We start from the raw sequence: 13954 nt of genomic DNA on the forward strand, positions 1-13954 counted from the left end.
TTGAGCTACCACTGGCAGGCATGAAGACCTTTATCTTGTATGCATGAGTATAACTTTTTGTAAGCGTACATGACTAGTGGAGGGTACTAGAAACAGTCCAAATAATTACCAGATGAGGTAACAAACATTGATACTTGAATAGATGTCCTAGCAGTTGATGTGGAAGAGGAATCAATCAGCTGCTTAACTCACACTTACCTACTAATTTGTTTATCTAATACTAATATAGTGACCCTTATATATCTAATATTAATGCCTTGAGCCGTAAAGGGGCAAAAACTCTTACCTTCATTCTAATTCTCTTTTTTCCCCCTAGAACTCTCTCTGTAGACCAGGCTGTCTTCAAAATCACAGAGATCTGCCTGTGTCTGCCTCCTGATGGCTGCAATTATTAAGGCATGCACTACCACCGCCTGGCTCATTCTAATTCTTTTAAGCCTTGTTAGGTTTTATAATCTTTTCCCCATTCTTCAGTCAAACTAAGGGTCTTTGCCAAGTGCTTTTCCGCTGAGCTGCAGCCCTTGCTAATCTTAAAATACTAAGGATACATTTCCTTTACAATGTAGGCGATGTATATGCATGTGCAAACATGTGCATGCAATAATATCTTGCAGAGTCAAAAAGTATAGGACTCACAGTTATGTGAGGATGGGAAGGATCTGGCCTTTGAAGCAAATGGGACTTAGGTTATTATGCAGCAGTATTAGAAGACGAGGAATTGAGATTAGTTAACACAAATAGCAGGTATTGTCTGCTTTTATGCAGTTTCTAGTGTCTTGTCCAAAGGCATCAAGCAACCTTGAGAGGAAGAAAGTCAAGTAAATATGTGTGCCTTTAAAATCAATTGCTTGATATTTTATTTTAATTTTTGAGACAGGTTCTCTCTTTGTGACTTTGATTGTCCTGGAACGCACTTTAAAGCTCCGGGTGGCCTCGAACTCACAGAGATCTGCCTGTCTTTGCCTCCCGAATGCTGGGATTAGAGATACACACTACCACCACCTGGCACTGCTTAATATTTTATAATGTAGAGTTTTTAAATAAACTAATAAATTTTAAATAACCTTAATGGTTATCTATAGGAATAGTTGTAGATAGACAAGAAAGAAAACAAATTAAGTAATATTTAAAGTTATCTTAGAATTAATAACTTTGTGCCGTTGAAGGTATTATAGCTTATTTAAGAAGTGGTGGTATAATGGTTTAATGCAGCTTCTTTCTGATGGATCCTGTACTAGTGATGTCCTAGTAACCAGTATAAGTTTCTCAGTATGTTGATAAGCTCAGATTTTGAGGCATCTAAAGCTCTTCTGGCTATGAAGAAGTTATTTGATTTATCCCAGTGTGCTATTAACTGAAAAAAAAAACCATAAATTTCAATACAGCTTAATACTAAAATGTAGTATCTTCTGTGGCAGCAATTTGTCTTCAATTTAATGGGTAGTTCTTGGTTTTTTCTTTACTGAATCTGTGACTTAACTTAAATCTTGTGAATTTATAATAATTTTAAATGAATTTAAAAAAACAGGAAAGAAGGCATCCTTGTTAGTAGTTTTCAGAATGTACTCTATGCAATTTATGCCTGACAGTATAAAATTTATATTATTAAAAATATAATACTTTTTTGTTTTTTGTTTTAAAGGCAAGGTCTCCTGTACATTCCAGGCTGACCTTGAACTTACTGTGTAGCTGAGAATGGCTTGAACTCCTGACCTCCTGCCCATACCTCCCAAGTGCTGGGATTGCAGGTGGGTGCCACCACATCTGGCTTATAATGCCTTTTTTTAATGATAAAACCTGATTACAAAATTACAAGTGTAACTGTGATGAGATGCTCTTTTCTATTACAGAAGCTAAATTGTTAAACCATGCCATGGATTTGCCATTAGAGAAAAGAGAAAATGAATACATAGGTCACTCAGTATATATTCATCTTTTCTGTTCTAGAGTTGTAAAAATGTGTCACCTGTGGAGAAGACTATCAAGTTACTTCCCAGTAGCCACGTTGCTCGACTACAGATATTTAGTGTGGAGGGACAAAAGGCGATCCAGGTCAAGCATCAGGATGAGGTTAATTGGATCGCAGGGGATGTAATGCAGAATCTAATTTTTCAAATGTATGATGAAGGAGAAAGAGAAATCAATATTACACCATCCTTGGCAGAAAAAATCAAAGTAAGTATTTTAAACAAGTTGTTTACTTGTAAAAAGTGTTATGCTTAGAAATTTGAAATATTGTGAATAGCCTGTAAGAAATTATCAAAGAAAAAGAATGTTATTAGGTTGGTATTAAAAGAATTGTGGTATTGGACTGTGAGTTTTAAATCATAATTAGACTCTGACACATTTTTGCCAATGGGAAATAAGCTTGTGTGTTCCTGTAAAATAAAAATAGAAATTCTACGAACTCATGGAAATCATAAGAGAGGACAGCAGCTGAGCTGGTCAGTTTTCGTCTCAGTAAGCTCTCTGGGCTTCCATGCTGAGCTTCCTCTCCAGTTGGTTTTACATACTGCATAGCCATTGAGAGGGATGTGACATTGGAGTATTGGCATCCATTCTTGCTCTCAGATGGTCACTGTCAACTTCTGATGGCTATTCACTGGGCACCTTGACTTCAAGACTTTTTCTTCAGCAAAACTTTTTGAACCACAGCTGCAGGGTATGGACTGGCAGTGTTTCAAGTTTTCTCTGCTATTTGACAACTCATTTTGATCTGGAATAAGGAAATCACTCTAGGCAGGTGTGATAGCCTTTAATCCCAGTACTTAGGAGTAAAGGTAGGAAGATCTCTATTGAGTTTAAGGTCAGCCTGGTCTACATAGTACGTTTAGGTCAGCTAGGGCTATATAGAGAGACCTGTTAGGTAGGTAGGTAGGTAGTCAGGCAGGAGGGAGGGAGTGAGGGAGGGAGGGAGGGATGGATGGAGGGAGGAAGGAAGGATGGATTACTCAGATTTGAATCTTGTCTAACATTTCCATAGGACAATACATAAAAACTAGCAGGTCATGAATAATGTGCAGAGTAAAATACACTGAGAATGCACATTAAGGTAATATATACCTGGGCAGTGCTGGTGCATACCTTTAATCCCAGCACTCAGGAGACAGAGGAAGGTGGATATCTGTGAGTTCGAGGCCAGCCTGGCCTACACAGCTAGTTCCAGGACAGTCTGAGTTAAACAAAGAAACACTGTCTTGAAAAAGAAACAAACAAAAAAAAGATCATTATTTAAATAACCATCATTATTTAAAAATGTACCTCAATATCAGACAACAAATTTCAATAGTAAGTTTTTGCACTAACTTGATACTTTAAATTATGGACTAAAAAGGTTTTTGTTTTTTGTTTTGTTTGTTTTGTTTTGTTTTTTTTGTTTGTTTGTTTGGGTTTTTTTTTTGGCATGGACTTGACTGAAATGTGGATGATTTACATGTGAAAAACTTGTACTTAGAGAAATGATGTTCAGGTTGATAAGATGGCTCAGTAGGTAAAGGACCTAGGGCTGAGCCCAGTTTCCTGAGTTCTGTCCCTAGGACCCACGTGATGGAAAGAGAGAACCGATTTCTACATCTAGATCTCTGGGTTTTATTTATTTATTTATTTAAGTTTTCAAGACAGGTTTCTCTGTAGCTTTGGAACCTGTCCTGGAACTAGCCCTTGTAGACCAGGCTGGCCTCGAACTCACAGAGATCCACCTGCCTCTGCCTCCGAAGTGCTGGGATTAAAGGCCCACGTCACCACGGCCTGGCTAGATCTCTGATTTTCATGTCCCATAGCATGCTCATACATACATCCCCTTGCAAACATACATGTGCACATCCATACACAAATAAGTAATTTTAAAAACTTAAAAAATATTTTCATGTTTAACAAATTTTTAGGCTTTGATTTTCTACATAGTTGGGTGCGTTGTGACCCTAAAGCCAGTGTGGGGGTCGCTGTTCCACACCACCCACCTCCCACGAGTTCCATATTGTCCTAGGGGTTAAAACACAAGATACACACACAGATACAGAGTTCGAGTCATCCTCAAGAAGAGAATGCCCAATTTATTCAACTTAATCCAGGGTAAAATACTTTTGGCCCCAGTAAAGAAAAACTCCTCCCACCCAGAGGGGGCTGGGGAAACTGGCATCTGTGAGAGCTCCTTCTCAGGCAGGTGGTCGAGGGTGCAAGGCAGTGCCAAACAGGGTAGATGGGCCTTGGCGCCTGAGCTTCTTTCAGGCAGGTTGAGAAATTACCATTTTAAAGTAGTATAGACCCCTCAGGCTATTGTACCAGGCTGTAGCAGAAGCAAGCAGGGAACTTAGCAGGAAGCTTAGCTGGTTAGCGTAAACATTTCTTGCATCCTGTGTTTTGGCCTCGAGGAACAGGGAGGACAGTGCCTCACATGTCGCCCCTTTTATATAAAATATGATGACTAACAGCTGTCTTAGGTGGCACGGCATCAGACATGACTCCTTACCCGTCTCTGGAGAGTGTGCTCAGGTCCAACGCAACCCCTGTTTTAGGTTGGAGAAAGTCTGCTATACAAACCTTGCCTGTCTTTGACTCACTAGTCATACATTGAGTCCATCCAGATTTATGCTGAAAGATATTTTGAGGTGAATGCCAAAAGGACTTGACCTGAGTAGTCCTGACTCTGGCTTCATGAGATCATGAAGGTCACGCTCCAGCATATACAAGCATTCCCAAAGGAGATTGTGCTTTGGCACAATCCTGAAAAGTCTGCTCAGAATAGAGCCCCTTTAAGTAAGGTCTCAATTAGCCCTGGTGTAAGGTCCCTGGAAAGCTAACTAGAATAAATGACAGCCAATTAGTAAATTTTGTATTCCAGGGGCCATGAAAGACAGTAAAAATCCTTTTCTGTGACCAGCAGAGGTCAAAAACCCATATCCAATCTGTAAAGATTAACCTTAGTATCCAATTTTTAATTTGAACAACCATGGCATTTTGCAACCTGCCTTGAAGATACCCATAGTGCTCAGCAGAAACAGCTGACAGGATAAGGGAAAACCCAGTAGTACAGAATGTACAGCAATAATAGTACAGCAATGACTGATAGGTCAAGGGTAGGGAGCTGGGGGAGGATGAATTTAGGCATTGGATAGCTTTTCAGGAAACTGTCAGCTCCACAGCAAACAGATTAGACAGCTCCACAACAGAGGCTTTGTCCTCAGGCCTCTGGACAGATAGATCCATAGCCATGTACAGCACAGCACAGGAGCAGTACCCAAATGGATGTCAGCATTTCTGGAAGAGACATAAACAAACTCCTTTCCCAAATTAATGCATGAACTGGACCACATTGTATATTGGGAGTAATAAAATACTCAGAACAAAACTTAGTTCAGCCAGCATTGATGCTGGTTGGTCTTGAACTCATAGAGACCTTTAGGTCTCTGCTCCAAAGAGCAAATCCTATTGGCCTGCACCACTGCAGCAGGCGTTTGAATTGGGCTGAATGGCCAGCCCCAAAACATCCCCTGGAGTCAGTTCCACCTGGAACTTTTCTAGGGGCAGAAAATAATTATCTGATCCAGTATGTGAGCACTCATACAACTGGATAGAATTATTAAAATTGTTATTTTTATGGGGGCATATCGCCTCCCGCCAAAATTAGAGAAATAATTAATAGGATCTTTAGAACTGAGAAGCTTCCATATAGCACAGGACAGTCAACAAGACATATCAGGCTATAGACTTGGAAAATCTTTATCAGTCATCAATCCATATAAAAAAACATAAGGACTCTAGAAATAGTCCTCCAAAGAACAATTAATCAAATAAAAATATATGCAATAACCCTAAACTGAAAACTCTCAGTAGATAAACTTAAAATGACTGAAAGACATTTAAAAAACTTTTGAGACTCCATCTTATTTTTATAACATGATCAAAATAAAATTCTGTTCATAACCTATGTATAAGAGAAATTCCTCCACCATTGGTGGAAATGCAGCCATTTTGGATCCTAGTATATTGAAATCTTAGAAAATCAGGCAACAAACCATCCCAAGACTTAGTTATGTCTCTATTGGGTCTGTATAATTAAGGAACCTTTGAATTTATTACAGTCTCTAACTTTAAACTGTTGAGGCTGTGCTGCACAGCGGGGGGCGGGACACAGGCCTGCTCCATCTGCAAACTGTCACCTGAGCTCCCACGGGCAGATTTTTAACTATCCTTTTGTACCACCAAGACCTGGCTATTGTGACTCCTTGTGGACTGTGCGCCCATGTCTCTCTGTCCTTCTTTTGGGGCGCGTGCCTAGCGTTCCTTTTTGTGCCACCCGGCAGTTTGCCTGGTCCCGTTTATAACTCTCTCTCTCTCTCTATGGCTCTTTTGTCTCCTTTAGCAAATCCTATCGGCACCCCACCACAACCGGCATTGCTCCCTGCCCTAGGTCCCTGCGGCCCGCAGCAGGACCAGGATGTGGGAGCCAGCGCACACGTGGCCCCGCCCCCTGTGTTTTGGGCAGGAGCTGACATGTTGTCGATTTTTGGTCTCTGGGAGTGGAGTAATACATTTTAGCTGTTTATGAACTTAACTAAAACCAGGCAGGCCCCGGATCCATAGAGACCCGCAGGTCTCTGTCTCTAAGGAGCTGGGATGGGAGGCACGTGCCACCATCCTCTCCTGCAGGGAGCTATTGTCCCCTGTAGCAGCCTCCAGGGCAAGGTGTGCGCTTGACCCCCTTTCTGCGTCACCGCTTGGCTCTCGGGCTCTGCTCCCTCCCTGCATTTGTGCGGTGCGGCTGTGCCCCTGCTTCTCTCCCCTCCTTGGCCTGCCTGTCACGGCCCGGGCCTAATTAGCAGGTTTCCGCGGCCACCTGCGCTCCTCCCCGCACCATCCGGCAGCCTGTCTCTCTGTTTCTAAGTGTACCTTGTAGCACCATGGCTATCTCAGCCACGGCGAGGGCCCCTGCGCGGCCCTGTGACCCACATTCAAACATGCATGGGAGCTTTTTAATCTCCCTGAAAGACAGGCTCTGTGAAGCTGATTTTTTGTTTCTCAAAAACTCTTAATAGAACTTACAAATATATTTTTTGAATCTTTTTTTAGCCCGAGGCCCGCACTTTTATGGGCCCTTGGCTATTTTATTTGCTAGTTGCCAGCTACGCTGGGCCCTGTTGCCTTGGGAATGGATTTTTGCTGGGCGCTAGCTGCATCCAGCCTGTTTTCTTTAGTAAAAGTTAAAGTTCCCTGTATGTGAGAGCCAGGGACTGATCTCTCTCATAAAAATTAGGCAAACAATCACCTCAAAAAGCAAACTGTCTTAATGAACTCTCACGTGGTGCGTCTACATTAAAAATGTTGGTGCTTCTCCAAAAGCACTGTCAATTGACTTTAACAGGCCTCCCGGTTCTGAACAAGAACAGAGATACTTGCATTTCCAAAATCCCCAATTCACCCTTACCTTAACACAGCTGGCCAGTCTTTTTCCTCAGGGCGACCCCATAGGTTTTTTACCTTTTCAGAAACTCGTGGCTGCTTCTTTTTCGCATCCCAGCGGTGCCTCCATCTGTGGGGGTCGCCGTTCCACGCCACCCACCTCCCACGAGTTCCATATTGTCCTAGGGGTTAAAACACAAGATACACACACAGATACAGAGTTCGAGTCATCCTCAAGAAGAGAATGCCCAATTTATTCAACTTAATCCAGGGTAAAATACTTTTGGCCCCAGTAAAGAAAACTCCTCCCACCCAGAGGGGGCTGGGGAAACTGGCATCTGTGAGAGCTCCTTCTCAGGCAGGTGGTCGAGGGTACAAGGCAGTGCCAAACAGGGTAGATGGGCCTTGGCACCTGAGCTTCTTTCAGGCAGGTTGAGAAATTACCATTTTAAAGTAATATAGACCCCTCAGGCTATTGTACCAGGCTGTAGCAGAAGCAAGCAGGGAACTTAGCAGGAAGCTTAGCTGGTTAGTGTAAACATTTCTTGCATCCTGTGTTTTGGCCTCGAGGAACAGGGAGGACAGGGCCTCACAAGCCAGCACTTGAGAATTGACTAATTTATCCATGTAGATGATGGCACACTTTTACTCTTGTTGTCTATAAAAATAAATATCAAATCACAAAAGGAAAATAGTTTTTAAGAAAAGCATCTGGGGTCTGGAAAGATGGCTCAGCGGTTAAGAGCACTGGCAGCTCTACCATAGGTCCTAAGTTCAATTCCCAGCCAACATGTTGTAGCTCACAACCATCCCTAATGAGATCCGGTGCCCTCTTGCTCTCTTCTGGCCTGCAGGCATACATGCGGGTAGAACACAATATGCATAATAAATAAATAGGTCATTAAGAAAAAAAAATCTGGATTCTCCCAGTGCCATACAGAGTCTTCCTTGTCTCATGAAGAAGAGATCCAATACTCTTTGATTCTGAAAAACCACCTTGGCTAAGTAATCTTTTTAAATTTATTTTTCCATTCAAAAATTTCCACTTCTTCCCCTCCTTCCATTCCCCTCCCGCTCCCCCGCTCCCCTGCGTCCCTTCTCCTCCAGTCTTAAGAGAGGGCAGGGTACCCTGCCCTGTGGGAAGTTCAAGGCCCTCCCCCCTCCATCCAGGCCTAGGAAGGTGTGCATCCAAATAGACTAGGGTCCCCAAAAGCCAGTACATGCAGTAGAAACAAGTCCCAGTGCCATTATCAATGGCTTCTGAGTCAGCCTCCATTGTAAGCCACATTCAGAGAGTTTGATCACATGCTTGTTCAGTCCCAGTCCAGCTGGCCTTGGTGAGCTCCCATTAGATCAGTCTCCGTGGGTAGATGCACCCCTATCAGTCCTGACTTTCTTGCTCAACTTCTCCCTCCTTCTGCTCTTCAACTGGACAACAGAGCTCAGTCCAGTGCTCTGATGTGGGTCTCTGTCTCTGTCTCCATCCACCACTGGCCGAAGGTTCTATGGTGATAGTCAAGGTACTCATCAATGTGACTATGGGAAATTGGAAGCAGACAAGATTGTCGGACAAAAGTTGGGAGTGTGGGGGTGGGTGGGGAGAGGGGGAGAGAGATGGGCAAAGGGAAGGATTGGGGAGAGCTTGGAGGAGTGAGAGGGTTGAGATGGAGGAAGGGCGGATATAGGAGCAGGGAAGAAGATATCTTAATTTTAGGGTTGGCAAGAGACTTGACTCTAGAGGGGATCCCAGGTGTCCACGGGGATGTTCCCAGCTAGGTCCTTGGGCAGCAGAGGAGAGGGTGCCTGAACTGGCCTTGGCTACGTAATCTTAACTGGGCTTCCAGATGAGAAGCAGAATTTTCTAAATGGCTTGGGTCTATGTCTACTTCAGCACTGAGTTTCTTAAAGTTTATATCCCCCGTAACTAAGGCTGGAGTTCCAACTACAGTGGAACCCATGTTACCTGCCCCCACCAATAGGGGAATGAGACTTTGGACAGCTCACTGTGCACAGGAGATCCCAGAATCTAGATTTAATTGGGCCCTGCCCTCTCCTCCTTTATAAATGAACACCCTGTGGTATAACATCCATGAGGATGCAAAAGATTTTTGAGGATTTTCCAGTGTAGACCTTTCAAAATATGCACATTTGGTTAAGCCATTAATGCAAGCAAGTCAGCATTTAGCTTCCATTTCTGATATTAACCTGCTGTGTGTGGCTCCAGAAATCTCTATAAGGGGAACTTTTTAGGGGGTAACTTGGTAACATTAGGCAACCACCCTTCCCTTGGAGGTTACCCAGAGGGAGCTTAGGTTGGTTCCATTTACAGCTATTAGTGTTTGATTAGTTTCAGTCCCAACATAACATGGGTGCTCCAGGCCCAGGCCCAGGCCCAGAGAGCAGTCCTAACATATACCCAGTTGGGAATGGTTATAGAACTGGTATACTCTTTGTAGTATCCCGAATACTGAGTGAGAGGCTGACTTCTCGGCCTCCTGGTCCCATATCTTTGAGGTTCCCTGTCTTAGGGTTTCTATTGCTGCGAAGAGATAACCATGCCCATGGCAACTCTTATAAAGGATAAGCATATAATTGGGGTGACTTACAGTTTCAGAGGCTTAGTCCATTATCATCATGGTGCAACATGGTGGTATGCAGCAGAGGTGGTGCTGGAGAAGTAGGTAAGAGTTCTACATCTTGCAGGCAACAGGAAAGTGGTCTGGGACACTGGGCAGTATCGAGCATATGAAACCTCAAAGCCTGCCTCCACAGTGATATATTTCCTCCAACAGGACCACACCTCCTAGCGGTGCCACTACCTTTGGGAGCCTTCTCCTTCAAACCACCATATTGCCAAAGGAATTCTTGAGGAACTTGGGAATTGGAGGCTTGTCCTCATAGGGGGCTTGTATTATGGGTCAATTTGGGCTGGTGGGCCAGGTGACCATAGGTGCAGATTTATTTAGGATAGTGAATTTGCTGTCTGCATCTGGACCATTTAGGTATAACTTGACTACCCAGGTCCTCCAGTTTCCTGATAATGGTCTTGGACTTTTTTTTTTGCCAGGCCTTAACCTTTATGGATATGAGATTGCATTGTTAGTGACCCCAAGTAGATAGTAGGAAGGAATCAGTGTGCCCACAGGAAGACTTGGTTTTGTAACTTCATTGAGGGCAATGGTATTCACCTGGCTTGTGGCCTTTAGGGACTAGGGGGAACATCGGGCAGGCAGGAGGCAGGCATAGGAATGGGTAGGTCAGAGCCCCTTTTCACTGGTTGATCCACAACTTCAGGTGTGAGCTAGCTCTTTTACAGAAATCTGCCTGGAACTATATGGATAGTTCCCTATATGGAACTATAGAGAATTATATGGATAATTCTCATATCCAAGGTCCTGACTCATAGGAGTTTTGAACTTTTCCCACAGGGAGACAAAAGAAGACAAAATAAGATAATTATAGGGCCTCTGTCAGTCTTCTTTTTAGGGTATGGGGGGAATTGGTGAAGACCCTTCTGCCATTATCTTCTTCAACTGGGTATGGTATGCCCATGGAGTGACACCAGTGAACCTTCATTTCTGTTTTGGAATTTTCTTTAATTATACAAGATTACCAGGCTGGAACTTGTGGGTGGTCTCAGTCCCAGGGCATAGCCTCTCTCACTGTTTGATGGTTAGCCCTCTGGGTCTGGTCCAGGACTTGTAAGAACTTGAGGAGAGAATGTTTAGTAATTTTTGTCTTACGAACTTTTCTACACAGGGTGCAACTGGACTTTCTTTAGGAAGGCAAAATATAGGTTAGCCACATTTTTTGCAGGGTTCAAGGAATACTTTTTTAAAAAAAATAATGGGTTTTTTCATTTTTTATTTATTAGATTTTTAAAAAATACCAACCCAAGTTTCCATTTTCTCCCCTCCTCCCAAAAAGCCACTACATGTAGTAGGGATAAATCCTGGTGCCAGTGCCAGTGGCCCCTCAGTCTGCCCCAGCAATTCAACTGTCAACCACATGCAGAGGGACTAGTTTGGTCCTATGCTTGTTTCTTCCCAGTCCAGCTGGAGTTGGTTGCTCCCATTAGCTCAGGTAAACTGTTTCAGTGGGTGAACCCCATCATGGTCTTGACCTGTTTGTTTGTATCCTCATTCCTTCCACACTTCAGCTGGACTTTGGGTGCTCAGCCCAGTGCTCCAATGTGGGTCTCTGCCTCTGTTTCCATCAGTTGCTGGATGAAGGTTCTATGGTGATATTTAAGATATTCATCAGTCTGACTACAGGGCAAGTCAAAATCAGGCCCCCTCTCAATTGCGTAGGGTCTTAGCCGGGGTCATCCTTGTGGATTCCTGGGAATTTCTCTAGAGCCAGGTTTCTGCTAACCCTATAATGTCTCCCTCAATCAAGATATCTCTTTCCTTTCTCTCATCTCTGTCCTTCCTCCATCTTGACTATCCTTTTCCCTCAAGTTCTTCTCAGCCCTCCCCTTCTCTCCTCCTCTTCGCCCTCTACCCCCACCCCCGTGCTCCCAATTTTGTCAGGTGTTCTTGTCTGTTTCCAATTTTCAGGTGGATCTATTTATGTTTTTCTTTGGGTTCACCTTATTACTTAGCTTCTCTGGGATCATGAACTCAATGTCCTTTGTTTATAGGTAGTATCCACTAATGGGTGAATACATACCATATTCATCTTTTGGGTCTGGGTTACCTCACTCTGGATATTGTTTTTTAATTTCATCCATTTACCTGCAAAATTCAAGGTGTCATTGTTTTTTTACTGCTGAGTAGTACTCTAATTTGAAAATGTGCCACATTTTTTTTTTATCCATTCTTAAGTTGAGGAGCATCTAGGTTGTTTCCAGGTTCTGGCTATTACAAATAATGGTGCTATAAACATGGTTGAACAAATGCTTTTGTAGTATGATTGAGCATCTTTTGGGTATATGCCCAAGATTGGTTTGCTAGATCTTGAGGAGGTTGATTTCCAATTTTCTGAGAAACTGCCATACTTATCCAAAGTCACTGTACAAGTTTGTACTCCCACCAGCAGTGGTACTCCACATTCTCTTCAGCATAAAATATCATCAGTGTTTTTGATCTTGGCTATTCTGACAGGTATAAGATGGTATCTCAGAGTTGTTTTGATTTACGAATTTCCCTGCTGGCTAAGGATGTTGAACATTTCCTTAAGTATCTTTTGGCCATTTGAGATTCTTCTGTTGAGAATTCTGTTTAGTTAAGTACCCCATTTTTTAATTGGGTCATTTAAAATTTTAATGTCTAATTTCTTGAGTTCTTTATATATTTTGGAGAGCAGTTCTTTGTCTGATGTGGGGTTGCTAGAACCTGTCTGGACAAACTGAGCTTCAGGCTCCTAATCACTGGAGCCAGAAGGGCTGGAACATCTCCCTTCATGAGGTTTGGTGCCAGGGAGTCTCATCCACATCTGCTGCTTCATTACAGAGTCATACCCTGTATGCTCCATGGCTGATTGGTAGAGTTTGATGACCTCGACTTGACTTCTGTCTTGGAGAAGCTTACGTTATCACCTGGCAGCAGGCTGGCTAGGGTCAATGACTGAAGTTTTACAAAGTCCAATACAGGGTTTCTCCAGAAGTCCTGATCATTATTTGGATGTTGAACATCAATATCTCAGGGATCTTCCTCAGGAAGACCACTCCAGGGTATGGGGAGGTTAGGAATGGTTCCTGACCCAAAGTCTTCTGTCATCTTTTTTTAAAGGTCCCAGTATCTGGGCAAGAACCCCCTTTATAAGATGGGACAGTCTTTTTTCAGTCTGCCACAAGTAGGGGTGGGGAGGTTGGAGGGCTTGATGCAACGCTGCTTGTGAGCCTGTGGGAGTTTGTTCTAGGGGCAGCACTGGGTGACTTTAGTTCTGGGATGGCTCATTCCCACTTCCATTTTATACATTTTATACCTGTTTCTCCAACTAAGAGAGTTGACAGAAACACAGAGACAACAGCTAGGGTGAGCCACTATACATTCGTACACCTGAAAAGACCGAAGAGTCCACTGAGGTCTTACACGCATCCAGGACACTGGACCAGTGGTTGCATCTAGCTTCTCTTTGTGCTCCTAATTCTTCTGAGCAGTCTGACACCTCCCCCAGAAGACGCTTTGACCAGACTTACTTCCAGAGGTGTCAGAATCCTCAGAGCATTAGGCAGCAATTGATCAGAGGGAGTCCTGGAACCCGGGTTGCACACTCCCTAGGAGTTCTTTGACCCCTGAACTCTTTCCCCACTCTGATGGCCTCTGAGACCTCCGCTGTCGGGATCTGGTATCTGGGGATCTCCCTGGGGCCTCCAGAAGGTTTGTGAAGTACCCACTAGAGAAGACTATTCAGATATGTGTTTAAGTCAAATGAAAATCTTTATTAGCTGGCTAGCAACTGCACTGAGTGTTCAGGACCCCAGTATAGCTCCGAGCCTTTCTCAGCTCCGGGGACCTGGCTACAGTCCTTGCTCTGACAGGTGATTTCTTTCTTCCATTGCAAAGGGAGGAAGAGTTAAAAGAGAAGTAGGTCTGAGATGCTGCTTGCAAGA

At 43.5% G+C, this 13954-nt stretch overlaps 1 protein-coding gene across 1 annotated transcript in view; it reads left to right on the forward strand.

Annotated features, from left to right (window-relative positions):
- Smchd1 (structural maintenance of chromosomes flexible hinge domain containing 1) overlaps positions 1–13954 on the forward strand; it is a 154911-nt gene that overhangs the window by 72716 nt on the left and 68241 nt on the right. Inside the window, exon 25 of the mRNA XM_048436062.3 lies at positions 1948–2175. Coding sequence (XP_048292019.3) covers positions 1948–2175 — 228 coding nt within the window. The remainder of the gene's footprint in view (positions 1–1947; positions 2176–13954) is intronic.

This window comes from Myodes glareolus, chromosome 27, assembly GCF_982192425.1.
Source record: "Myodes glareolus chromosome 27, mMyoGla1.1, whole genome shotgun sequence".
In the NCBI taxonomy this organism is placed as follows: Eukaryota; Metazoa; Chordata; class Mammalia; order Rodentia; family Cricetidae; genus Myodes; species Myodes glareolus.